The 27,982-nt window shown below is 48.0% G+C and overlaps 1 protein-coding gene and 1 non-coding gene across 2 annotated transcripts; one reads left to right on the top strand and one right to left on the bottom strand.

Annotated features, from left to right (window-relative positions):
- Window positions 1-3,597: 3,597 nt before the first annotated feature.
- GOT1L1 (glutamic-oxaloacetic transaminase 1-like 1) lies at window positions 3,598-9,252 on the bottom strand. The gene is made up of 9 exons (XM_010838781.1): window positions 8,901-9,252; window positions 7,601-7,782; window positions 6,623-6,734; window positions 6,255-6,364; window positions 5,937-6,029; window positions 5,693-5,843; window positions 4,714-4,879; window positions 4,130-4,272; window positions 3,598-3,869 (listed from the first exon to the last, which is right to left on the bottom strand). The coding sequence occupies exons 1-9, from the start codon at window positions 9,013-9,015 to the stop codon at window positions 3,718-3,720; spliced, it is 1,224 nt and encodes a 407-aa protein (XP_010837083.1). The 5' UTR covers window positions 9,016-9,252; the 3' UTR covers window positions 3,598-3,717.
- Window positions 9,253-27,663: 18,411 nt separating this feature from the next.
- Window positions 27,664-27,735, top strand: TRNAC-GCA. Its single transcript has one exon. It is a non-coding gene; the product is annotated as a tRNA-Cys (tRNA).
- The last annotated feature ends 247 nt before the right edge of the window (window positions 27,736-27,982 follow it).

Below are 27,982 nucleotides of genomic sequence, written 5' to 3'. Positions count from 1 at the left end.
CTTGTCAGCTGTGTGACCCAATCTGGACAGGTTACTGGTGCTCACTAACACTGCAAACAAGGATGATAATAATAATATTAACCTGCTTGAAATGTAATGAAAATGAGAAGATGGACCTAAAGTGCTTAAATAATGCAGCTCCAGGTAGCATTCCACAACCATCAGCTATGATAGTAAAGGTCACTGTTACAGTCTGGACTCCTTGGAAGAATCAGATGCATTTCACTGACAGTTTACTCAACCCAAGCTCCCATGTCTCCAGTGTCCTACGCTGTGTTTCAAAGAAAGACTGGCTCCCAAGAATAAAAAGCGAAAAAATATTTCTTCCCATGTTATCACCACCCCAGTACGAAGAAATCCAAATGGAAAAATCGCCCACCTCCTACTGTTCCTAACAAATCATTATTTTCAGTCTTTCTTATTACTCCTGGCTTATATGCATGGAATTTTGTATTCTTATTACTTATTATATAAGTATTTCCCTGGTTGCATGTAAGTGTACTGCCTGGTATTAATAACGATCATTTTAATGAATGCATAATATTCCACTAAGTTGATATGGTTGCTACACTATATCCTTATTGTTCATCTCTTAAGATGTTCACAAACTTTCATTAGTAATGCTGCTATGTAATCTTTGTTAATAAAACTTTTAAAGTAAAAGTTTAACTTATTTTAGGGAGTTCCCTGGTAGGCTAGTAGGGCTTCCCAGGTGGCTGGCTCAGTGATAAAAAAAATCTGACTACCAACACAGGAGATGCAGGAGACACAGCTTCGATACCTGGGTTGGGAAGATCCCCTGGAGTAGGAAATAGCAACCCACTCCAGTATTCTTGTCTGGGAAATCCCATGGACAGAGGAGCCTGACGGGCTAAAGTCCATGGGGTTGCAAAGAGTCAGACATGACCAAGCATGCATGCCCACACTCTACGCACTGGTGGGCTAGTGGTTAGGATTCCAGGCTTTCACTGACATGGCCCAGGTTCAATCCCTGGTAGGGGAAATTGAGGTCCTGAAAACCAGGTGGAGCAGCCAAAAGTAATAATTATTATTATTTTAATATTTTAAAGTTTATTTCTCCAAAAGCCATGCAAATCCAATCACCAAGACTCACCTCATATATACATATATATATATATAAGTAGTTTTTCATATAAAAGTTAAAATACACAAATATGAACGTTATTTGTAATCCCATCAGTCAGAGATGCCTTAGAAGCATATCCTTCCAAACTTTTTTGAATATAAATATATATCGATATATAACCTGAAAGTCACTAGGATTATTTTATTAGGCTCAGGAGGTTGGGGAGAGCCTGGCTGAATAAATTCTATCTTTATGCTTTGAGGATGGTTAAAAACGCGATCCACAGGCACTAAGGGTTTTTCTAGAGATCTTCTGGCATTCAGGTTAGAAGCCCTTAGAACCTGGGACATAGGAATCTTCAAAAGACCTGAGAGAATAATCTTCATCTGTGGATAAACACCGACTCAAGATAAATTCATCTTTAAGCACCAGGAAACCAAAGGAGATGACCCCACTTGCTCTATGAACTTGCTTGCAATCCTGCTCACTTATGAGATATCTAGACAGAATCTCTGCTTCCTCTCACAAGACTTACAATTTAGGGGAAAGGAACTATTTATTTTCCAGGCAGGAGCCCCCCAGCCTTTACAGATAGCTTTGGGGATCTTAAGCCCAACCCCACGAGGCTGTTCACTTTGTCTGCACTCCCTGTGAGAACAATCTTCAGGGAATTCAAAGAAGCTAAAAATGGACTTGCCGAAATCCTTGTGCTGTTACACTCATAGTTACAGTTTATTATAGTGAAAGGATACAGGCTGAAATTAGTAAAGGAAAAGGGTAGAAAGGATGGAATCTGGGAGATACCAGGCAGAAGCTTCCAGTTTCCTGTCCAGCTGTCCTGTTCCCGTTGCACAGACAGTGCTCAATTCTCCCAGCACCAACATGTGACAGTATGTGTGAGGTGTTGCCAGTGAGGCACACCAAGATTTTGGTATCCCAAGTTTTTATGGGGGGCTCAATCACGTGGGCATGCAGGGTCTGTATAACTGAACACCTTAGTCTCCAGCCCCAGACACCCAACTGGCACAGAATGACCCAAGGGCTTCATCACACAAAGCTACTCTTGTCAGGCAGGAAACTCTAAGAGCTCAGACTTCATTTCTCAGCCGCTGGTCAAGGGCCATTTCTGAAGTCCCTTAGAATATATGAAGTTTGGGCACTTAAGTCCTGCTGGGTTAACCTTTCCCTGAGACTTACTTGTTTACATGCCACCTTTTACGATTAGCTCCATTTTTACCGAGTGAGTTGTTTTTCCCCAGCTGGGGTGGAGGGTGTCATACCTGCTGGGGGTTTGCAGAGTTCTATGTATTAACAGATTCCCAATAGTCACGTTAGTGGCCATATTCCATAGGGTGGCAAAGAGTCGGACACGACAGAAGCGACTTCGCATGCCTACATGCAAGGCTGATTCTCCAACTAGATTGTAAACTTCCAGAGGAAATGAACTGGACTGTCTGCTTTTTACATAGCTTTTGATGCCTGTATGCTATGGTCTGCATATTTGTATCCCCTCAAAATGCATATGCTGGGACTTCTCTGGTGGGCCAGTGGTTAAGAGTCTGCGGGCCAATGCACGGGACAAAGGTTTGATTCCTGGTCCAGGAAGATTCCACCTGCCTCAGAGCAATTAAGCCCATGTGCCACAGCTACTGAGCTGTGTTCTAGAGTCTGTGCTCCACAAGAGAAGCCATTGCAATGAGAAGCCTGGGGACCACAACTAGAGAGCAGCCCCTGCTCACTGCAACTAGAGAAAGCAGCCAAAATAAACAAATAAATAAAAAGCATAAATAAAAATGTTGGAACCTAATCTCCAACGTGATGGCATTGGGATGTCATTAGGTCATGAAGGTGGGGCCCTCGTGAACAGGGTTAGTGCCCTCATAAAAGAGGCCCCCGGGATCCCTCACTCCTCCCACCATGTGAGGCTGCAGCCAGAGCTGCTTATGAACCAGGAGATAGGCTTTCAGTAGGCACCAAGTCTGTTGGTATAACTTGATCCCGGACTTCTCAGCTTCCAGAAATCTAAGAATCTTAATGAATTTCTGTTGTTAATAAGACACCCAGTCTATGATATTTTGTTACAGCAGCCCAAATGGACTAAGACACCAGATCAGGCCTCAGTATGGTATGTGAAAGTCACTCAGTCATGTCCAACTCTTTGCAACCCCATGGACTATACATGTCCTTGGAATTCTCCAGACCAGAGTACTGGAGTGGGTATTTCCCTTCTCCAGAGGAGCTTCCCAATCCAGGGATTGAACCCAGGTCTCCAGCATTGCAGATTCTTTACCAACTGAGCTACAAGGAAAGCCCAATATATGGTATGCCAGGTGCTCAACAAGGAGATACCAGGCAGAAGCTTCCAGTTTCCTCTCCAGCTGTCGTGTTCCAATTGCACAGACAGTGCTCAATTCTCAATGCTCAATATGAGATAGTCAATGAATGCAAACATTCCCTTCTTCTCTGGTCTTTTTTACCCCTCTTTGCTGAGGCCAGGCCAATGCTTTATAGATAGATGGGGAGAGAGAGAGTGCTCTGCAGAGAAATGAACTATAGCAATGAATAATCAGCACAGGACTTTTGTAAAGACTAAAGCTTTATTCCAATCAGGGGTCATTTACTTTCAGAAGCTATCTCTCTGAGTCCTTTGTGAAGCAGACAGCCTCATTGATGCTCGAAGTGATGTAATCTATGTTGTAGGAATTGATACAGGTGAAGTTGATCCGACCATTCTTAGGGATATAGATATGCTTTTCACTGATCAGGTATTCCACCTGTTGGGCTGGTGACGACCATAGGGTCTCAGATCCTAGGGTGGTCCCATCCCGCTCCCCTCTAGCCCAGGGTGAATTATGGACAGTAGGAAGTGTCAGTATTTCTGGGGAGCCACAAGGGTCCCAAAGCAGCTCCACTTTCCTCAGGAAAGAATCAAAGTCTGAGGTGAAGCTAGGGACGGGTTACCTGGTCCATGAAGTTTATGCTCAAATACAAGCCCAAATCCAAGGTCAGAAATGAGAGAGCTGTCCCTTCCTAGGTACTTACAGTTGAGTCCAAGATAGCTGTGGGACCCTTTCTGCTCAGTGATGTGATCCCAGGAGCCAGGGGTTCCCAGAAGCCGGAGCTTCTCCTTCACCTTTTCCTTGGTCATCATGACGTTCTCTACAACCCCTTCCAGACTCTGTCTCCTGCCAAGGGAAGGACAGCAAGAAATGGAGAGCATAAGGTCTCCCCAGGCTCTCGACCTCTTCATTGCCTTTCCCCTCTTCTCCCTTCAAGAGTAAGCACCCATCTGGGATGGTTATAAACAGGAGGGGGTTTCAGCCCATATTAATGTAAGCAAGGGAAGCAGACTCTCCGGCCAACTTTGCCAGAGAAGCAGGTCCTTGGTGCTTCCTCATCTCCTCTTGCCACCTGAGAGCATTCAAACAATTCAATAATAAGCTGACCTGTGCCCCCAAAGAGCATCCCGTTACCCACTCCCCCAACCTTCAGCATTGCCACTGGGGCTCCTCAGTGAAAGAGGCAACATAGGCAGGAAGGGAAGTAGCCGGGGCATCCTGTGAGTCAGCGGGTCTGTGGGAATGCGGAGCCTCTGCCCACCTGTCCTGCTCCTCTCCCTGCCTTACCATTCTCCCTGCATAGCAGGGTTACAGAGGACAGAGGTGATGATGCGAGCGCCCGTGGTGGGAGGGTTTAGCCACAGGGCCCGCGCAAAGTTCATCAGCTGGGAGAGGACGCGCAGCAGGAGCTGGTTGTTGAGGGCCACCACCACGAGAGTACCCACTCCTTCATCTGCAGCGATGGGACAGACGGCCTGTTTCAGCACCCCCACCGTTCCTGGGCAGTGCCCTCAGTCTCTGCCTCCAGCCTTGCAGAGGGGAGGGCTGGACGACAGGGCCCTCCACCCAGCCACACCAAGAAGGCCCCATCCAGGCCCCAAGAAGTAGGTGCAGGCTCTTCTTGCCAAGAAAAGTAGCTGCAAGTAAGAGTCTTAAAGGTGGAAGGCAGCCCCTCCCTGTGGTCCAGTGGTTAAGAATCCGCCTGCCAATGCAGGGGACACGGGTTCAATTCCTGGTCCAGGAAGATTCCACATGCCACGGAGCAACTAAGCCCCTGCACCACAACTACTGAGCTTGGACTCTAAAGCCCGGGAACCATGACTCCTGAGCCCCTGTGCCCTAGAGTCAATGCTCTGCAACAAGGGAAACCACCGCAGTGAGAAGCCCATGTACTGCAACTAGAGAAAGCCCAAGCACAGCAACAGAGACCCAGCACAGCCAAAAATAAACAGATTGCAAAAAGTCTTTTTTTTTTAAGGTGAAAGGGACTTGAAACATCGCTAAGTCCCAGCCCCTCATCTTCCAGTTGAAGAAACAGAAGCCTAAGGGGTATGAGATGATTTACCCAGAGTCAGCTTTAGCAGCTGAGCTGAGACCGTACCACAGACCCTGACGTGTAGCTCAGTACCCTTCCCTCTGCCTCCAAGGTGCCCTGGGGTGCTCCGGGGCTCTGGGCTCTCTCCAGAGGGCAGGAGACGTCAAACGTGTCCTGTGCCCCAGCTGTGGCGCCATCAGGCCCTCCCTGCTCCCCCTGCCCACGACGTACCATAAATGCCAAAATTCTTGGATAGAGACTGGCTGCAGAAAAACTCAAAGCCTTGAGACACAAAGTAGTGTAAGAATCTAGCATCCTCCTCCAGGTCACCAGTGGATAAACCTTGATAGGGAATGTCAAAAAATGGAAATATCTCCTTGCTCTGTCAGATAAAAAGAGAATGAGAAGTGGGAGGGACTCCTGGAGGCATGGGAGGTGCTGAGACGGAGGAGAGCCGGGCGGGAGGTGCACTCACCTTCATCAGGGTCATCAACTGTGTCCACTGACTAGGGGTCAGCTGACAGTTGCCCATACTCCCGATCACAAAGACGCAGCCATGCGGGGCATGCTGCAGGGAAAGACTGTCCTGTCGGTGCCTCCCGGACCACACAGGTCGTGACAGGGGGACGCTGGGAGAAGCCATCCTCCACGTGGGTTCCTACTAAAGGGCTGTGAATCTGAGCCTATAAAGGGTCTTGGATGACCAGAGTTGGGGTAGAGGGGGTGATTAGGAGAAAAGGGAAGCTGTAAACCAGGTCTGGGGAGACACTGCTGAGAGCGGGGGCACCTCTACCTTCACCACATCGAGGAGCATGTTAGGGTCCAAGCACAGATGCGCAGAGTCCCAAAAGGTGTGTTCATAAACTGTAAAGCCCATGTCCTGGAAGATGAGTCCATGAGGTTCTGTGGGAACACAGCACCCCCTGCCACCAGCTGGCATGCGAGAAGTGGAGAGATGGGAGGCAGACACACCAGAGAACGGGGTCCGGGGGCAGGGGAGGGGGATGAGTCGCCAAAGGGAGGACAGGAACAGGAAAAGGACAAGGAAACCGCAGCCCAGCGACCATTTTTCCCAGGACAGAGTGAGGAGGGAGAGCGGTGAAGACTGCAGGTGGTGGGGTGGGAATCAAGAACGGGGCGGGGCCAGGGGCTGCCACTCACCTTTTTGAGAAGAAACGATGTAAACTATCTGAGAACTCTGACACCAAGATTTGAGGAACTGAGCCCCGAGTTGGAAAGCGCCGCTGTCCCCGACGGTTTGCACACCCCCTGCCTGCCAGCAAAAAAACGGTGCCAGTGTCTCCCAACACTGGGGAAGGAGGACCTTGCTCTAGGAGGTCAAGGCCACGTGCTCCCACACGTGCACCTCCACTGACTCATCCATCCGGGTTTACTGAGCCCCTACTGGGTGCCAGACACTGTGGTGGGCACTTGGGATACGTAAGGGAATGGAATGAACCCCCTCCACCCCTTGTGGTGCTCACGTTCATACCAGGCATGGGCAGCCTTTGTCTGCAAAGGACCAAACAGTCAATATTTCATGCTGAAATGGCAACCCACACTCCAGTATTCTTGCCTGGAGAATTCCAGGACAAAGGAGCCTGGTGGGGTACAGTCCACGGGGTCCCAAAGAGTTGGACACAACTGAGCTACGATCACTTGATCACTCGCTCACTCAGGTTGTATAACTACTCAACGCTGCCCTTAGCACAGAGTGCCACTCTTGACAAGTAAATGATTGTGACCATGTTCCAATAACATTTTTCTGGACACCAAAATTTGAATTTCATGTCATTTTCATGGGTCCCCAAATATCACCCCTCTTTGACTTTTCAACCATTAAAAATCATAAAACCATTAAAAAAAAAAAAAAAGAGAGAGCGATGGTGATATCAGCACCACTTCAGGTTCGGATCATTCCCTTCTTGAAAGAGCTGGCACCGCAGCAGTGGGGGCTGGTGTGGAGACCCCCGGCTTTGGGTCTTGATCCCGGCTCTGTCCTCCAATGCAAGGACTTGGGTCACTCTGAACTTTGCGGGGTCCCTCTAAACTCTTTTCATGTTTGCGATTGTACAATCCCAGACCCCCAGTCTCTACTCCTCGTGTCTCAGTGAGCGAGAGAAGGGCCCTGCTTCTCACCCTGTTCTCCACAATGACTTGGCTGTTCTTCCCAAAGAGGAGGTTCAGGGAAGCCTGGACGAATGATTTCATGCCCATCACCGGCGTGTACTCATAGTTCAGGGAGGGATCTTGGGCAATCTGCATTCGAGTCTTGCGCACCACGGAGGACACCCAGGGTCTGCCTTTGCTGGTCATGCAGACTGTGACGGGAAGGGCAGAGGGGTCTCTGGAGGCCCACCGCGGTGCCTGCAAGCTTGTGGGCTCTGCAGACAGCCCACGAATACTGTCCTGGTTCTCCTGGGGCTTTGGGAAGTTGCCTAGGAAAAGACAACTTTCCTTTTCTTCCCTCAACCGCTTTATAAAAAACAATGTGTTGTTAGTGGGTATGTCTAATTTTCATCTTTTTGGAAAAGACAACAGAAACCTATGCCATTTTAAAGGGCAAAGATGATAGGCAATGGGAGAGGTATAGGTTGGGCTTCCCTGGTGGTTCAGACGGTAAAGAATCTGCCTGCAATGCAGGAGACCCAGGTTCGATCCCTGGGTCGGGAAGATCCCCTGGAGAAAGAAATGGCAACTCACTTCAGTATTCTTGCCTGGAGAATCCCACGGGCAGAGGGGCCTGGTGGGCTATAGTCCATGGGGTTGCAAAGAGTCAGACATGACTGAGTGACTAACACTTTCACTTTTCATGTGGGACTGAACAAAGGTGACACTGACTTTCACCGTGGCAAGGGCTGGCTGCATCCCCGAACAGTCTAGGGGCCATTCCTGGTTCAGGAGCAGAGGAGGGAGAAGGGGAGAATGAAGAGGCTGTAGGAAAGGCAGTGTCCTCATAGGCTCGAGCACAGAGCTGGGGGAAAGGATACATGTGTGCTACATTGATTCAGTTGTGTCCAACTTTTTGAGACCCTATGGACAGTAGCCCACCAGGCTCCTTTGTCCATGGGATGCTCCAAGCAAGAATACTGGAGTGGGTTGCCATGCCCTTCTCCAGGAGATCTTCCCAATGCAAGCATCGAATGAACTCTGGTCACTTACGTCTCCTGCATTGGCAGGTGGGTTCTTTAGCGCCACCTGGGAAGCCCGGGAGAGGATACAGCCCTTATCAAATGCCAGGAACCCGCAGAGAAGGGCAGAGGGCCCAGACCCACCCACGAGGTTTTCTGCTCCTTTCCCCTCTAGGCAATTCTGTTCACAGCAACAGACCTCTCTGTCTAGGGAGGCTTGTGCTCTCTCTACCCCTCTGTGGCAGTGGGAACACTGCCCTCCTAGAGGCGGTCATGGCACCCTGCGTCTCAAACGACGAGGCTTCTACCTTTATAGGCCAGGAACATCTTGTTAGGGTTGTCATCTTGCTTGTAGGTCTTGAGCAAGCTGCCCTCTAGCTTCTGGGCCATGGGCACATCTGTGAACACAGACAGAGTGGGCATCGCTGAGGGAAAATAGAACCAGGACTGTGCTTCTGCTCCTGAGTTTTTCTCCTGAAGGCTCCTGCCTGCAGCCTGCCTCCAAGTCTGGGCCACCCAGATCTGCCTCTTTCCAGAATCTTGGCGGCAACCGGTCACCAGAGCAACAGAACCCCATCACTCACTGTGTCCATGGTGGCCCTCCCCAAGGGCTATGGGAGTATTCCAAGACGCTTGGGAAGGACCCTCTGAGAGACTGGGCTGGAGGAAGTCACAGTGAGGACCTAGAATTCCCAGGCGCATCTCCCTAACTCACTGCCTCCTCTAGTCACCTAATCCACCAATACATTTTTTGGGGGGAGGGGGGCTGCACAGCATGTGGGATCTTAGTTTCCTGACCAGGGATAGAACCAGTGACCCTTGAAGTGGAAGCACAGAATCTTAACCACTGAACTGCTCATCTAAAATAACAGATCAGCCCCTTAGAAGACGTGGAAACACAAGCAGCCATGAGCCCAGACAGGACTTCTTCTGCAGACGTGAAACCTCAGACCCAGCAGTAATGTGAGTCTAGGGATACATTTAAAAAGCTTCTACTTTCATTTTACTCAGGAGTCCAGGTGTTTAAAAAAGAAAAGAAAAACAACACTGCTTTCTTCCACAATTATTTTCAAGAGTCCTATTTCTAGAAAGAGTGTAATTTGCCATTCCTGCTGTTGTCTTAGTCAGTCATGTCCGACTCTTTGCGACCCAATAGACTGTACCACACCAGGCTCCTCTGTCCATGGGATTCTCCAGGGAAGAATACTGGAGTAGGTTGCCATTTTCTCCTCCAGGGATCTTCCCGACCCAAGGATTGAATCTGAGGCTGCATTGCAGGTGGATTCTTTACCACTGAGTCACCAGGGATGCCCATTAAGACAATCCTATTTCTCTGTTATTTACAGTGAAGTCTTCTACATTTACTAACTCTTTCAGTGGTGTCCCAGCAGCAAGTGTAGAAGGCAGAGATCAAGGGCAGAAAGCGTTGGCCTCTGTAGGATGTCCTGTATATATTCTTTTCTTTCAAATGACTCTGTGATTGTTACAGATGTAGTTGGTGTCTCACCCAGATACCTTTACCAGCCCTGCTGGTGGATAAGGATTTTCTTTCTCATCTACCTTCCAGATTGTTCTTGGCAACAGGACACCACCTGGCAGGTTACACTCCCACAGGCAGCAGCAGCCAATTACTACCTGATCTTGCATACAAAAAGCCAGCCGTGGGACTTCCCTGGCCATCCAGTGGTTAAGATCTCAAGTTTCCACTTCAGAGAGCACAGGTTAGATCCCTGGTGGGGGAATTAAGATTCCCACCTGCCTTGGTGTGGCCAAAAAGATTTAAAGATAACAATAATTTAATTTAAAAAGTCATTCCTCTTGACTTGGGGGATGCACGTGGCTCATTTTGCACTTCAGGGCCCATCCCCCAATCAGGCCATGGCTAGACTTGCCCCAGGGCCCCTTGTGTGGCCCCCTCCTCTTTACAATCCTGCTTCCTTCACTTCCTTGTGGGTTCCTCCTACAGAGCACTCCCTCTGCAAACCACACGCCCCAAATCCTTGTCTCAGCCTGTGTTTCCAGGGAACCTGCCTTGAGACAAATGATTGTGCAAGTTATCCCTATTACTGCAGAAACCTTTGGAAGCATTTATTTTTGGCTATGCTGGGTCTTCATTGCTGTGCTTGGGCTTTCTCGTGTGGCGAGCTGGGCTACTCTCGAGTCGTGGTGCGTGAGCTTCTCATTGCGGTGGCTTCTCCTGTTGCAGACCACAGGCTCTAGGGCATGCGGGCTTCATTATTTGCATCACGGGGGCCTAGCAGTTGTGGCTCCAGGGCTCTAGAGCATGGGCTCAGTAATTGCGGCACACGGGCTGAGTGGCCTCTTGGCATGTGGAATCTTCCTGGACCAGGGATTGAACCCGTGTCCCCTGCATTGGCAGACAGATTCTTAACCACTGGACCACCCAGGAAGTCCTGTAGAAACCTTTAAAACTTAAATATATATAGAACACAGATGTCTACAAGCAACCTACAACCACAGTTAACCTTTTGGTGTACCCTTTCTGGTTTCTTCTCTAAGATGTTTATATTTTAAGATGATGGATATCAAAAGCACCATGTCATTTTTCATCATACTTTTTTCATTTCACATCTTGGTTGTGAGGATTTAATATCTGTACCAATGAGAATTTTTTATGCGACAAGAAACAACAACAACAAAACCATCCCAGACTAGCATGAACAGGAGAAGGAATTAATTGCCTCTATAAGTGGGCAGGCTCAGGTACATCTGACTTCAAGCATCGTTCAGACCACAGTGTAACGACTCGTCAGGGTTCCAGCTTCATTTCCTGTAGTTCCCTTGGCTCTCCTTTTCTGGAGGCTTCCACTTTGTTCTTGGGGTGACTCTGGCCGTGGGAGCAAAAGCGAACGTAGCACTGACGCAAAGGATACACATTTGAACAATTTCCAGTGCAGCTCTATTTGCAAATAAGCTAAATGCTGATTACTGAAGGAATGTTTACACTGGAATATCCATATAATAGAATTCTGTGCAGCAGTTAAAGGCAGCCCTACAGATACAAATGTGTAATAATATCCAAGATACATCATTAGGAACAAGGAGGTACACGTGGAGAGCAAAGTAGAGACCACTTCGGGAGAAATAAAAGATCATTTGCATGTATATGCACAGAGAAGCTCTGGAGGGGTGCCAGAAGAAGCAGGTAACTGTGATCACCTCTGGAAAGTGGAACAAGCTGGCCGGTGGACGAGAACAGGAACTAACGCTGACTTGCTTTCCACGGCATCCTACTTCATCCCTTGGAAATGTTAGACCACGTGCAGATGACTGTTTATTTAGAAAGTGTTTTCAAACAATAGCTGCGGCACTATCCAGAGGAAGAGAGAGCATCTCTCCTCTTGGCTCCTTGCAAGAACCAGTAAGTTTCCCTCCCAGAACCCCCCACCTCCTTTCTCTCGACTGCACCAAGTCAGTCACTGGCCCATCCCTGACCTTATCATGGCCGAGGATGGGACACTCTGGTGAGTGTAACCCAACCACCTAGAGCTGAGGGGTGTGTTCCTCCCTCCCAAACTGCACAGCTAAGAATGGACAGAACCAGGCGAGCATGCTCAGTCGTGTCCAACCCTTTGCAACCCCATGAACTGTAGCCCACCAGATTCCTCTGTCCACGGGATTCTCCAGGCAAGAATACTAGAGTGGATTGCCATTTCTTTTTCCAGGGGATCTTCCTGACTCAGAAATCAAACCCATGCCTAGAAGAGTTCCCTAAAAGAGTTTCCACAAATTGTCAGAAATGAGAGAGGGAGAAGGGGTGCTGGGAAGGAAGTCAGAGAGTGTTCACAGAATTATCCAAGTCTTAAGAATCACCATCTTGGAAATTCCCTGGCAGTCCAGTGGTTAGGGCTCCAAGCTTTAGGGTCTGGGTTCAATCACTGATCAGGGAACTAAGATCCCATAAGCCATGAGGCATGGCAAAAAAAAAAAAAAGAGCCACTCTCTTTTAATTTTTTTTTAATTATTTATTTATTTGGCCACATCAAGTTTTGGTTGCAGCACACAGGATCTTTAGTTGCTACATGTGGGATCTAGTTCCCTGACCAGGGATGGAACCTGGGCCCCCAGCAGTGGGAGCATAGGGTCTTAGCCAGCTGGACTACACAGAAGTCCCAAGAAGAAATACCATTTTTAATGTTTTTTTTTTTAAAGACTATTTATTTATTTTTTGGCTGCATTGAGTCTTAGTTGCAGCATGTGGGATCCTGGGGACTGAACCCTAGACTCCTGGGTTGGGAGCTTAGAGTCTTAACCACTGGACCACAAGGGAAATCCCAAGAAGAGCTGTCATCTTTAACGGCTATTTTTATGTTCGTTGGCCTTGTGCTTCCAAATCTGTCCAACATCCGTATCCCAGCAGAGACAGTGGGGAAGTCTCCTCTCTGGACTCTTGCAGGCTACAGAGAGTGACAGCCAGCAGGGAGTAACGGAGGCGGTGGTTGGCTTGTGCCTTGAGGCTCTACCCTGAAGGTGATCAGCCAATAACTGGGGACAGAGTGCTCGTGGCCCAAGTTCCATCCCTCACCAGCCCAGGTACAGATGTGGTTACATAAACTAGAATATCCTATCTTTTCCACAGACCACAGGACCACAGGCCTGTCTTAGTCTTTACCAGCTGTTTCTGGCCATTCCTGGGGTGTTCTCAAGTGACTCGGGACTCACCCTCACATTCATCCAGTCTTACCCCCTCATTGACACTTGTTTCTTAGCCTGCCATTGGCTCCAGCACTTCCACATTGCACAGGGACTGGCAACCACGCTGACAATCACGCGGTATCAGTGTGGACGCCAAGGGTTCATTCTTCTGAAGCCTCTCAAGCCACAACACCCACCTACCAAAGCAGCCAGCACACGCCTGTCACCCTCAGCGTCCACTGAAAATCCTTCATTCCGTTTTTACCTGCCTCCCCTTTTTGGCCACAGAACCGAGACCCTAACTAGAGCTTCGTGGTGTTTGAACGGAGGAGGGTCTTTGGTCCTAGGCAGCCTGGCTTTCCATCTTACTTCTTCCCCTTAGTACCTACAGGGCCTTCGGTAAGTAATTTAAAATCTCTCCATCTCAGTATATGCATTTTTTTTTTTTTAATTTGGCTCCACTGAATCTTAGTTGCAGAACGTGGGATCTTCGATCTTTGTTGGGGCATGCCAGATCTTTTCGTTGTGGCACATGGGATCCAGTTCCCCGACCAGGGATCAAATCTAGGCCCCTTGCATTGGAAGTCTCAGCCACTGGACCACTAGGGAAGTCCCAGTATATTTATTTTTAAATCAGGAAAACAAACATTTTAGAATTGCGTGACAGTTATTATGGAAAGGGATTTGTCGCCTGGGCCATCACAAGGAGAGAAGAACTATAAACATAAGACCTAAATGCAAGAATTTCTGATTATAGAGTTTATACTATAGAATTCTTGGGAGGTCTCTTGAAATAAAATGGACATTTGAACAAACTAGGGCTTTGACATTTCCCCCCAGAAAATTGCAGATTCCAGTAACCACACTCACAGAAGCTAGCTGCTAAAGCAGAACAGTCCCCTTTACCAACCCACTCCCTAAGCAATCTTTACTTAGCCACTCTCAGGCTCAGCCAGGGAGACCAAAGGATAAAGGAAATTCCTGATAGGAGGCTGGGGGAAAAGGACACCCTCATTAACTGACCTCAAACACTCACTCTAGTGCCAGGACACTTTATGTCCATGTCCACACAGTTGTGGGGTGTGCTGCTCTGGGACCAGGGACTGCTGTACGTCACTTCCCTTTCCTGCTTTTCTAAATGGGGGCCTTATAGCAGTTTTCCTCCAGGCACGGAACACTGGGTGTACTGAGGACTGGGTAAATTCATTTTGGGTATGTAAGCTACAGCGTCATACGTAGCTACTTTCAGATGAAGAAAAGGCACCTCACCCGGAGATCCTAAACTCCACATTGGATGTTGGATGTGACCTGAGTTGTTCCCTTTAGGGAGAAGACCATGAGTTTCTTTGATGTAGAAAAACTGCATCATGTGAGGTGAGACCATTCCTGGAATTACATGTTGGAGGAAAAGAACACTGGCTGATGAGCTGCCAAAAGGAAGGTAGTGGTTTTTCACAAAGTTCGCCCAGAAACCCTCTTCCTACTCCTTCCAGTAAGGAACCCCACTCAGCTCCCCAGCCTTGGTTCCCAAATCCTGGGGGCTGCTCTGAGAAGAGGCATGTGACTGAGCCTGGCCTATTGGAGTCCCGTTAGAACTGGCAGAGAAGAGCCTTTTGTTACCCCTCTAGTCACGGAGTTCTCAGAAAATGACCTCAAAGTTTGAACCTACTGGCCCCTGACATGTAGGAAACCCTGACAAATGCTGCCAATCGAATGAAAAGAGAAGCATGTTACTGGCCTCCAGCTTTTCCTTCCTCTCAGTATCAATCTGGATTTCCGGTTGCAAGCGACAGAAACTGACTCTTGACCGAAGCATAAAAGGCGGGTTTATTGAAAGGATATCTGGTAACTCACATGCTGGATGGGGAGGCTGGAGATCTGGGGCCAAACAGACGAACAACAGACAGTGCTCTGACTAATTCCACCCTCACGTCCCTCTGTTGGCCCCGCTGCCCCTGCAGGTCCCAGGACCAGCTCTTGGCCGCCGCCATCCTTCCATCCTAACTTCACAGAGTTCCGGAAGCACAGACCCAGGAGCCTGTTCTGATTGGCTGAGCCCACTCACGTGACCCACTGGCCCCACCCTATTTTCCAGCCAAGGGGTTCAGTTCAGTTCAGTTGCTGAGTCGTGTCAGACTCTGCCACCCCGTGGACTGCAGCACGCCAGGCTTCCCTGTCCATCACCAACTCCCAGAGCTTGCTCAAACTCATGTCCGTCGAGTTGATGATGCCATCCAACCATCTCATGCTCTGTGAGAGAAGCGAAAGTCTGTTGGTTTCAGCTTCATTCCTGAGAGGTGGGCTCTGCCTCCTGCCAGACTGTGAAAGTGGAGACTTCTCTAAACCTTAGAATTGAAGTGAAGTGAACTCGCTCAGTCGTGTGTGACTCTCTGCGACCTCATGGACTGTACAGACCATAGAATTCTCCAGGCCAGATTACTGGAGTGGGTAGCCTTTCCCTTCTCCAGGGGATCTTCCCAACCCAGGGATGGAACCCAAGTCTCCTGCATTGCAGGCTGATTCTTTACCAGCTGAGCCACAAGAGCAGCCCCAAGAAGAGACAACGGTGGCCAAAAAAGACAGAGTGTCACAATTATATCACACTTTCTCCTTTCTCTTTAAATATCCCACCTTCCCCCCTGGTAGTCTCAACTACCGCTCTTACTTCTGTTCACAAGGACAATAAAAGTAATTGCAAGAGGCTCTCACATGTTCCCATCATAGCTACCAATCTCCTTCCATGGGTACCCACCCACAACTTAGGACCGTGCTTGAGCTCACCTCTCCTGAGCCCCTGTTGCCTCCAAGCCTTCCCTTCCTGCCCTGGGTCCCGGGCTCCATGGCCCGTGCTGTTGGGCTTTCTCCGCCCTTTCCTCCATCTCCCCTCTCTATTAGAACATCCTCTGGAGCATACAAACAGGCGCGAAACTTGAATCTTGAACACAAATACTCCCATGACCTCACATACCCTCTCCAGCTCTTACCCCATGTGTCCTGTAGGGTTCAGCCAAGGAAACAGGACTTCTGGGAGTGATGTGGGTGTTACAGGAACTAGAGCTTGCAGGAGTGGAAGAGAATCTGGGGGAGTGAAGGTCCAGAGGGAGCTGGAGAATGAGAAGAATTATGCATCTGGCTGCCTGAAGCCCCTGTATGTGAACATCTTAGAATGTACAGGGAAATTCGAGAAACCAGACACATCCAGCTGTGTGGGGGGCTAGAAGAGAGGGTGCATGGAGGGGTCTATGAGAAGATGCTTAACCCCGTGTGGGGCGGCAGCCAAGTGTCTTGTCGTGGGGTTGAGTGCTGCGTCACTCAGCAGGGCATCGGTCTGTGAGCAGAGCTGGACATGAGCGGAGGAGTCTGAAGACAAGTCGGATCCCACCCAGCGCCTCTGCTTCCATATCTCACCCTGAAATCCTTCAGGTATTAGTGAACACTGCTTCATTTCCAGCTCTCAGATCTGAGGCAGGTTCCTCTTTTGGCCAACGCTCACCCGGAATCTAACAAGGATTCTGGGAAACAGGGGTCCCGGATTTAACCAAGGTGACAACAGGGTCATCAACCACACCATGTTCTCTGATCTTCAGTGCCACAGCTGTTGAAGCAGCATGTGTAGTCTGTCTCCTCTTCACTTTCCAAGGTCTGCTGAACCCACTCTGATCAGCACTTCATCACCTCCGTCAAAGCTGACTTTGGGGGCTTCTCTGGTGGCTCAGTGGTAAAGAATCCGCCTGCCAATGCAGAGGACACAGGTTCCATCCCTGATCTGGGAAGATCCCACCTGCCTCGGAGCAACTAAGCCTGTATGCTATAACTGCTGAGCCTGTGCTCTAGAGCCCAGGAACCGCAACTACTGAAGCCCTTCCGCCCTACAGCCCTTGCTCCACAAGAGAAGCCACCAAAAAGAGAAGCAATATGGATGAGCCAGACTCATCACAGCCAGAGGAAAGCCCGCCCAGCACCCAAGACCCAGCACAGCAGAAAATCAATCAATCAATCAAAATTATTTTTAAAAAGCCGCTCTTGTCAAGGTCACAAATGACAGATCTCTGTACTGTCTAATCTAAGAGCACGTTCTCAGCACATGCACAGAGAAGGCCCTCCATGTGGGGGAAGGACCAAAGGAGAGAGAGATGCCAGTTGGAATCCGTCCTGACTGAGAGATGCTCACCCACACCAGGACCAAATCTGGAGACGATTGGCCAGAGACAACCCAGAAAATTGCCCCTATACAAGCAACCTAAGCCACTCCTGCGGCAGGTAACTCACTCTGAGTCTGCCCGTATGTTCTTCCACACGTACGCTGCCTCTAATAAATGCTTTTATCTTTTTCACAGTTTTGGTCTCTTTTCTGAACTCTTTCTTCAAAGAAGACAAGAATCGACATTTTTTTTTTCTTCCAGCCTTTCACTGCCAAAATCCATCTATCAAACTTACTGTTGGGCTGCACCCGAAGGCCTGAAAACCCTGTACTTGCCCAGCCTCAAAACCAAAGAAAGAGCCCAGAGTTGGCAAAAGAGACATCAGCAGCGTAACGGATGAGGGACCTTACATGTCTGAAGTGAGGTCCTGGAGCGACACCCCACGGTGTGGGGCAGACAGCGGGTAAGACAAGGTAGCAGTCTTTGCTCCCGGGGTAATAGAGAGATTGCAGTTCCAGGGGGAGCTGACATCAGGTTGGCTTATCAGTTATTGCAGAAACCAGCAGAAGAGCGTGCCCCGCCCCCCACTGGCCCCTTTGATGCACTATCATAGCTGAAATAGTTCTGATCTAGAGATTAGAACTATCGCTGTCTGGGGCTGAGGCAGACACATAGGCATTTACTGATGAGGCTCCATGATTAAGAGGGAAGGTCAGTCAAGGGTGAAGTCTACAGGTGAAGCAGGTACTGGTCAAGGAGGGGAAGTACAGAAAGCAAGAGAACAGCCATCTTGGGTGGCCTGACAATACACCTATACATCCAACTTGGCTTCTTTCCTAAACTTTAGACTCGGGAATCCAAATACCTACTTAATATTCCAATAAATCTTGAACAGACTTTTCAAACGTACGGTGTTCAAAAGCTAACTGGTAGTTTCACATCCTCCATTATTTCCCCCCGTTTTAGTAAGTGGCAAGTCCCTTCTCCCAGGTTCTCAGGCCAAAACATCCATCCCAGACTTCTCTCTTTTCCTCTTTCACTCAACACCCAAGTCATCTGCAAACCCTGCAAGTTTTACTTTGTAACATATTTAGAGCCTGTTCACTTTAAGTTTATTATTTAATTTATTGCCGGGAGGGATGGATGTGTGCATGAGCAGAGGATACAGTCTGTGTGAAGGTACAGTGACAAAGTTGAGTTCTTTAGTCAATTTAAGTGTGGTTGTGGGACTTCCATGGCAGTCAGTGGTTCTGACTCTACACTTCCACTGCCAAGAGCCTGGTTCAATCTCTGATTGGGGAACTAAGATCCCAGAAGCTGCACCCCCCAAAAAAAATTTTTTTTAAGTTCAAAAAAAATTAAATCTGTTTGGAATAAAAGTGTATAGGAGAGGGGAGTGGTATGAAATCAGATTGGGAAGGTAGGCACTTGTCCATCTGATGCTAAGCCCTTGCATTAAGGGGTCTGAATTCTGCCCCAAGCACTTGAAGATCATTGAATGATTTTAAGAAAGGGAATGACACTGTCAGATTTATGTTTTAGAAAAGTCTCTCTGAGGGCTGTGGAGGATGAACTGGAGAGGAGCCAGAACTAGGCAAGAAGGCCACGTGAAGACTATTTTAGTTAATTCGGTTAAGAAGTGATGAAGGCCTGAGATATGGCTGTGGGTACCGGGTAAACTTGCCAGATGTCCTCCATAAAAATACTAGGCACCACACCAACCCTGGAGGGAGATGTTAGTTCTGCAAAATATCTGCTTAATGTAAACAATATCTTATGTATCAGTGCTAATGTCTGCTTACTTGTGTCCAAGTTTTCTACCTTCTTTTATTATTAAGAAACAGATCTTTTTCATTACAACGACTTGCAAGAAATGGTAAAGGAACGCAAAGGCAAAGATTTTTAAAAACATTTCACTCTCTGAGGTCAGATGGGCAATGCCAGAGCAGGTGAAACCAACTAGCCAGCAAGCCTACTGAAGGGATGGGCATGAGGGTGGGTTGGGAAGGAAGAACTAGTTTGCTCTTAAGATGAGTTCTTCCCTCCAGGTGTTTGTTGCAGTGAAAAGGAAAAAGGAGGAATGAGTTTTTCTCTTTCCCTTTCCTGAGGACAAAGAGTATAAAGAGAACAGTGAGCAGGCCTGAACATTCCTAGTTTTTTTTTTTTTCCTTTAACTGATCCTAACTGTGAATGTCTGTGACTAAGTTTGCATTTCTGCCCCCTAACTCTGCAGGAGCTACACTTCACACCTATTTTCCTTTGACTCTGTGCTAAATACATCCCCTATCTGATGTTTACCCCAACAACACCCTTCCCCTTGGAGTTACAAGCAGAGCCACCCAACTGCCAGACTCAATTACTGGGTTACTGACGCCAGTTTATGACTGTCTTTGAAACAATGCAAGAGGAAGGAATCAAGATCCTATCGGCTTCGGTCCTCATCACTGACTCCTGACAGCCAGCCCTTGCCTTATAAAAGCCCCTAGAGCTCCTTCTCATGGAGGTGGGGACATAGTTCTTGAGGCTTGACCGCACTACTGTGTTCCCCTCTCCACCCACTGAGGATAAAAGCCACCTTTCTATTTCCTCCAGTCTCTGTCTCTGTATTTTTCTTTTGGCTTCGGTGGGCAGAGTAGGCCAAGGTTTTGGCCAGCAACATCTTGACAACTGCAGTGATGTTTGCCATCAGCCCCGAATGTTTCTCTTTCCCCCAAGATGGTCAGAATGTCTCCATTGGGAAAGCAGTTGCCTGTGGTTCTGGGACAGCATTCCAATTAGATTCAGACCTGGGCCCAAGGGGAGCCCTCAGGGGAAGGGCTCGAGCACGTGATCCACTGACCGGGAGAGAAAACAGAGACACCGTAGGTGGCGCCTAGCTGATGCAAAGCTCTCCCATTCCCAGCAATCTCTTCTCTGGGAAGAAGTGGCCCATCTGCTCTCCCTCCTGGGAATGCCAACAGCATAAGCTGGAAGACTGCATCTAGTTTCTTCCTGAAGAGGCTTTGAGAACTGTGTTCCCTGCGTTACAAAGTGTGTCTCCTCCCTAGTGAAGTCACTTAGTCGTGTCCAACTCTTTGCGACCCCATGGACTGTAGCCCACCTGGCTCCTCTGTCCATGGGATTTTCCAGGCAAGAATACTGGAGTGGGTTGCCATTTCCTTCTCCAGGGGATCTTCCCAACCCAGGGATCAAACCCAGGTCTTCCGCATTGTAGGCAGATGCTTTACCATCTGAACCACCAGGGAAGCCTAGTCACTGTTCGGCTCCTCCCTAGCAACTCAGAAATGAAAACTGTAGTGAAATGGGTTCTTTAGTTCCTAATTTTCTTAAAAGATGGGGGAGGAGTCACAGAATGACTGGTCATTCTCTTAGGCGTGAAGGATGGAGGCTGGGATGCTCTTCCTGGACCAAGCAGACAAGAGGCTCCCAGAGTCCTTTGGAGAAGAGCAGACCACAGCAGATCTTAGGACCTTCCAGAGCTCAGAGTCCCATTGTATTCTGGTCTCTGATAGGAAATCTTTAAAAACAGGACCAGAACTGGATTCGTTTTTTGTTGTGTAACAAATTACCACAAAGCAGCTCAGAGCAACACACTTCTTTTTCTTTTTTCTTTCTTTTTTTTGAGGGGAGCCACAACTTACCACATGCAGGATCTTAGTTCCCCCCAACTATGGATCAAAACCGTGCCCCTTGCAGTGGAAGCATGAAGTCTTAACAACTGGACTGCTACGGAAGTCCCAGCACACATTTATTATCTCAGTTTCCATGGGTCAGGGATCTGGGTCTCCTGCTCAGGGTCTCAGCAGGCTACAGTGATGGTGTTGGCCAGGGATGCAGTCTTATCTAAGACACAGGGTCCTCTTCCAGGCTCACAGGGAACCCATTTCCTTGTAGCTGTAGAACTCATGGTGGTGGGCTTCCTCGAGGCCAGCAGGAGTGTCTCTCTTCTATCTTTGACCTTATCTTAAAGGGCTCACCTGATTAAGTCAGGCCCACCCAAGATCATCTCCCTTTCTGCGAAATCAAATGATTAGGGACCTTAATTACATCTTCAAAATCCCTTCCCATCTGCCATATAATATAACATAATCACAACAATCACATCCCATCACCTTTGCCATTTTCTGTTTGTTAGAAGCAAGTTATGCCCCCACCCACATTCACGGGGGAGGGATTATGCAAGGACATGGGTGTTTAGAGGTCATCAGAAGCTTCTGGAGAGAACAGTCCTTCCATGAGAGGTGATTGGGTTGGATGATAATTTCGCAAGATCAGAACTCTGTAGAGTTTACAAGGATCTCTCACTTTAATGGGATGAACAGTAACCCCCCTCCCCCAACAAAAGATACGCCACCCAGAACCTCAGAATGCGACCTTATTTGGAAGAAGGGTCTTTGCTGACATAATTAAGGCAAAGATCTTGAGATGAGATCATCCTGGTTTAGAACAGGCCCCAAATCCAAGTCTGATCTGTCTCTTACAAAGTCAGATCTGTGTCTTTAAAAGAGAGAAGGAGAGGCCACACAAGGACACAGGGAAAGTGATATAAGAGGTAGACATCAAAATGATGTATCTGTAAATCAACAAAAGCCAAGAATTGCTGTAGCCCGGGGCCTGGAACAGAGTCTCCTAGGGGTTTCTCTAGAAGGAACTAGCCCTGTCTACTTGATTTCAGATGTCCGGCCTCCAGAACTGTAAGAAAATAAATCTCTGTTGTCTTAAGTGACCATGGTTGTGGTCATATGTTGTGGTCGTCTCGGGAAACGAACACACTCATGGATCATTGTCCCCGTATGAATCAATGTCAAGGAGATGGACTTGGGGGCCACAGGCGTAATACAAACTCAGACTTTATGGAGATGCCAGTTCCCAGAGATCAGAAGTGCCCTAGGGGTGCCAAAGCAAGAGAGCATTGTAAGCCAAGCCACATTCATTACAGAAGGTAGGAGATGCCCATTCATTGTTCTATCTTGTAGTCTCCCTTCTGATGAATGTGTTTGATTCAGATAATGTTTAAAAAAAAAAAGGCTAAAACAGCTGCAGCTTAAACAAGATAGAAGTTTATTTCTCTTTAAGAGTTGGTAATGGACAGGGAAGCCTTGCGTGCTACAGTCCATGGGGTTGCAAAGAGTCAGACACGACTGAGTGACTGAAGTGAACTGAAGAGTCCTAAACATAAGCTATGGTTTTTCCAGTGGTCATGTATGGATGTGAGAGTTGGACTGTGAAGAAAGCTGAGCGCCGAAGAATTGATGCTTTTGAACTGTGGTGTTGGAGAAGACTCTTGAGAGTCCCTTGGACTGCAAGGAGATCCAATCAGTCCATTCTGAAGGAGATCAGCCCTGGGATTTCTTTGGAAGGAATGATGCTAAAGCTGAAACTCCAGTACTTTGGCCACCTCTTGCGAAGAGTTGACTCACTGGAAAAGACTCTGATGCTGGGAGGGATTGGGGGCAGGAGGAGAAGGGGATGACAGAGGATGAGATGGCTGGATGGCATCACTGACTTGATGGACATGAGTCTCAGTGAACTCCGGGTGTTGGTGATGGACAGGGAGGCCTGGTGTGCTGCGATTCATGGAGTCACAAAGAGTCGGACATGACTGAGTGACTGAACTGAACTGAACTGAACTGAAACATAAGCAATTTAGGACTAAAATGGTAACTTCACACTGTGGGACCCACAGGCTCCCTCTGACTGGTTCTTCTGTCATCAGCAATATATGGTTTCCATCTCATGACCCAACACGGCTACTTCAGTCCTTACCATCACGCCTGCATTCCAGCCAGTTGGAAAGGGGCAATCAAATGTGGAGGATATACCTTTTCCCTTTAAGACCCAGAAGCTTCACACTTCATTCAACTAGAATTTAGTCACTTAGTCACAGCAGGCTGCAGGGGAAGCTCCAATGCGTTTTTAGGTAGGCCATGTGCCTGGTAAAACTTAGGTGTTCTGTTACTCAAGGAAGGAAAGGAGAATGGACAGCAAATTCTGCCAACAGGAGAAAACAAACACAAGGTCTGTCTTGATGAGGCCTGTGATCAGTCGTGTCCGACTCTTTGCAGCCCTGTGGCCTGTAGCCCACCAGGCTCCTCTGTCCATGGGATTCTCCAGGCAAGAATACTGGAGTGGGTTGCCATTTCCTCCTCCAGGGGATCTTCCCCACCCAGGGATTGAACCCCTGTCTCTTGCATCTCCTGCACTGGCAGGGAGATTCTTTACCTTTGAGCCACCTGGGAATCTCCTGACTCGATGAATCACCTCTCAAATCTGGGACCCAGAGAAAAGGCTTAGAAGAACCCCACCGCCCTTCATTATAGATGAAATAGCCTGCGAAATGTGGGTTCGAAACAGCAGGAATAAGATGAGCATGCAGAGGCTGGAGTGAGAGTGTTCCTCCTTCCCCATTACACCCTCAGCTGTGGGTTGAATTGTGCCCCCCGAAAAGATATGCTGAAGTCCTAACCCCCAGAACTTGGGCATGTGACCTTATTTGGAGGTAGGGTCTTTGTACATGTAGTCAAGTTAAAATGAAGTCACACAGAATCAAGCTGGACCCCGATCCAATGGCTGGTGTCCTTACAAGAGGAGGGAACTTTGGTCACAGACACTCACAGTGGGAGAAGGCCAGGTGAAGATGGAGGCAGATGTCGCCCTGTGGCAGCTACAAGCAAACAACACCCAGGAAGCTGGAGGCAAAAAGGGGCTTCCCCCAGGGCTTTACCTTAGTCTTGGACCTGTAGCCTCTAGAACTGTGACGATACCTTTCTGTTTGGGATAATTCATTATGGAAGGTTTAACAAACTAAAATACCATCTCCCTCTTCTGGCTCTTTAGGGCCCCGTCCTCATGAAGATACCATAAGGCACTGACACCTGGAAGTGTCCTCGCTCTTAAACCTTCCATCCATCATTTTTTTTTTCTTTTTGGCCACGCCACACAGCATGTGAGATCTCAGTTCCTCGTTCAGTTCAGTTCAGTCGCTCAGTCATGTCTGACTCTTTGCGACCCCATGGACTGCAGCACACTAGGCTTCCCTGTCCATCACCAACTCCTGGAGCTTGCTCAAACTCGTGTCCATCAAGTCGGCGATTCCAACCATCTCATCCTCTGTCATTCCTAAACCAGGGATCAAACCTAGGCCCCCTGCAGTGGAAGCTCAGAGTCCTAACCACTGGACAGCCAGGGAAGTCCCTCTCTGTCCTTAAAATTAGCTCATTATAGAGACTTCCCTGGTAGTCCAGTGGCTAAGACTCTGCACTCCCAATGCAGGATTCCCAGGCTTGATCCCTGGTCAGGGAACTAGATCCCATATGCCACAGCTAAGACTCAGTGCAGCCAAATAAGTAAATAAAACTGTTTTTGAAAAAAAAATTAGATCATTATAAATGCTGCAACCCAAAGATAGGGTGAGCCAAACCATGACCAAACGGTCAGGCACAGGCTAGACCAGGGTCCGAACGTGAAAAGAGGGCCAGAGGGGGAGGTATACAGTGAAATGGGTGTGACACCAGCGGGATCGCTGACACCTGAGGTGGGGGTGAACCTGCAGAAGGAAGACCAGGCAGGACACACGCACAGTGACCAAAGGTCAGTGAGTCCAGGATCTGGGCTGTCGATGGAAGCAGGACCAAACAAGGGCTGCAGCCAGGAGCCCTGGGACTGAAGCCAGGAGCCCTGGGACTAGTCGGAGCCCCACACTCAAACGACACCCCTTACAACTGGAAGGACCCTTTCAGTTTCCAAATCTTTTCACATACAGTCTCTCATCTGAGCTTCAAAACCAGTCTGCAAGAATTGAGTAGAGCAATTATATCATCTCCATTTGATTCACAGGCCAAGAGAGAGGCTAAGTCCCTTGTTCTGTGTGACTGATGGTGAACAGTCAGTGCAAAGAAAGTGAACTTGGGAGTCTGGTAGACTGGGTTAAAAGCAGCACAGCAAGCTCTTTGATTTCTACACAGCTGTATTTTTTCCTTTTTTGTCACTGCAAGGTAACATTTGGAGAGCACCTCTTGCAAGGTTGGTATATTTATTGGTACTCCTAAAAAAGGTCACTTCCATCCTTATTTGTTTTTTCCAGCTCCAAATGCCATGCAATTTATACTGAAAACACAGTATTGCCAAGTAATCTTGGCTACTTACAATTCATCTTGCTAGAGATCAGTTGCTTCATTTTATCAAGAAAGTGAAGTTGCTCGGTCATGTCCAGCTCTTTGTGACCCCATGGACTGTAGCCTACCAGGCTCTTCCATCCATGGGATTTTCCAGGCAAGAATACTGGAGTGGGTTGCCATTTCCTTCTCCAAGGGATCTTCTCCACCCAGGGATCAAACCCAGGTCTCCTGCATTATAGGCAGACGCTTGACTGTCTGAGCCACCAGGGAAGTCTCATTTTATCAAAGGACTAGGCTAAACCATTTCCAGTTGAGCTATTTCAAATCCTAAAAGATGATGCTGTTAAAATGCTGCACTCAATATGCCATCAAATTTGGAAAACTCAGCAGTGGTCACAGGACTGGAAAGGGCATTTTTCATTTCAATCCCAAAGAAAGGCAATGCCATAGAATGCTCAAACTACTGCACAATTGCACTCATCTCACTTGCTAGCAAAGTTATGCTCAAAATTCTCCAACTGAGGCTTCAACAGTACATGAATCAAGAACTTTCAGATGTTCAAGTTGGATTTAGAAAAGGCAGAGGAACCAGAGATCAAATTGCCAACATCTGTTGGATCACAGAAAAGCAAGAGAGTTCCAGAAAAACATCTACTTCTACCAAAGCCTTTGACTGTATGGATCAAAACAAACTGTGGAAAATTCTTAAAGAGATGGGAATACCAGACCACCTTACCTGCCTCCTGAGAAATCTGTATGCAGGTCAGGAAGCAACAGTTAGAAATGGACATGGAACAACAGACTGGTTCCAAATTGGGAAAGGAGTACATCAAGGCTGTATATTGTCACCTTGCTTATTTAACTTATATGCAGAGTACACCATGCAAATTGCTGGGCTGGATGAAACACAAGCTGGAATCAAGATTGCCGGAGAGATATCAATAACCTCAGATACGCAGAGACACCACCCTTATGGCAGAAAGCAAAGAGGAACTGAAGAGCTTTTTTTTTTTTTTTTGAAGAGCTTCTTGATGAAAGTGAAAGAGGAGAGTGAAAAGGCTGGCTTAAAACTCAAAATTCAAAAAACAAAGATCCATCACTTCATGGCAAATAGATGGGGAAACAATGGAAACAGTGAGCGACTTTATTTTCTTGGGCTCCAAAATCACTGCAGACGGTGACTGCAGCCATGAAATTAAAAGGCACTTGCTCCTTGGAAGAAAAGCTATGACCTAGACAGCATATCAAAAAGCAGAGACATTAACTTTGCCGACAAAGGTCCCTGTAGTTGAAGCTATGGTTTTTCCAGTAATCATGTACAGATGTGGGAATTGGACTATAAAGAAAGCTGAGCACAGAAGAACTGATGCTTTTGAACAGTGGTGTTGGAGAAGACTCTTGAGAGTCCCTTGGACTGTAAGGAGATCAAACCAGTCAATCCTAAAGGAAAGCAGTCCTCAATATTCATTGGAAGGACTGATGCTGAAGCTGAAACTCCAATACTTTGGCCACCTGATGCAAAGAACAGACTCATTGGAATAAGACCCTGATGCTGGGAAAGATTGAAGGTGGGAGGAGAAGGGGATGAGGATGAGATGGTTGGATGGCATCACCAACTCAACGGACATGAGTTTGAGCAAGCTCCGGGAGTTGGTGATGCACAGGGAAGCCTGGTATGCTGAAGTTCATAGGGTTGTAAAGAGTCAGACATGACTGAGCAATTCAAGTGAACTGAAACCATATCCATTTATTGAAACTTACTTATTTGGGGCCACACCACGGGCATGCGAGATCTTACTTCCCTGACCAGGGATCCAATCAGGGCCCCCTGCAGTGGAAGTGCGCAGTCTTAACCACCAGACCGCCAGGGAATTCCCCTGACCAAACCGCTTCTAGGGTCGCTTCAAGTTTTTCCAGCTCAGGCCAGCTTGTAAACTCGGTCTACACCTGTTGTACTTCAAACAGCCATCAGGGGGCGCTTCGCACCGCTTATGCCTTGAACGGAGCACAGCAGCTTGCAGAAACGCTGAAGAGGCAAAGCTCTGCCTAGGGCTTCCCAGAGGTTGATAAGAGCCAGCCATCCCAGTCACCTTCATTCCCCTTCTAAAGGCAAGAATGAAGAGAAAAATTTATCCTCCGTTTACTTTATAGAGGCTTCCCTAGTGGCTCAGAGGGTAAAGCGTCTGCCTGCAATGCAGGAGACCCAGGTTCGATCCCTGGGTTGGGAAGATCCCCTGGAGAAGGAAACGGCAACCCACTCCAGTATTCTTGCCTGGAGAATCCCATGGACAGAGGAGCCTGGTGGGCTACAGTGCACGGGGTTGCAAAGAGTTGGACACGACCGAGCGACTTCACTGTCACTTTCTTTCACTTACTTTATAGATGGGGAAACTGAGGAATGCGTTTTGATTTTCTTTCATCCCATAATAGGATGAACTATGAAAAAGCCGATGGCTTTCTGGAGTTGCTGCTAAT

This window comes from Bison bison, unplaced genomic scaffold (genome assembly GCF_000754665.1).
Source record: "Bison bison bison isolate TAMUID 2011002044 unplaced genomic scaffold, Bison_UMD1.0 scf7180017864105, whole genome shotgun sequence".
Taxonomy (NCBI): Eukaryota; Metazoa; Chordata; class Mammalia; order Artiodactyla; family Bovidae; genus Bison; species Bison bison.
The sequence above is the reverse complement of the archived record's forward strand: the minus strand, read 5'-3'. Positions and strand labels throughout refer to the sequence as shown.

What these genes read in the sequence shown, in the direction of transcription:
- GOT1L1 (XM_010838781.1), bottom strand. Translation starts at nt 9,015, where the DNA reads ATGCCCACTCTGTCTGTGTTCACAGATGTGCCCATGGCCCAGAAGCTA. An exon ending in AAGTCATTGTGGAGAACAGG is followed by an intron (nt 6,735 to 7,600) that starts GTGAGAAGCAGG and finishes TTTTGCTGGCAG; the next exon opens with GCAGGGGGTGTGCAAACCGT. An exon ending in TGCTCCTCGATGTGGTGAAG is followed by an intron (nt 6,030 to 6,254) that starts GTAGAGGTGCCC and finishes CTTTCCCTGCAG; the next exon opens with CATGCCCCGCATGGCTGCGT.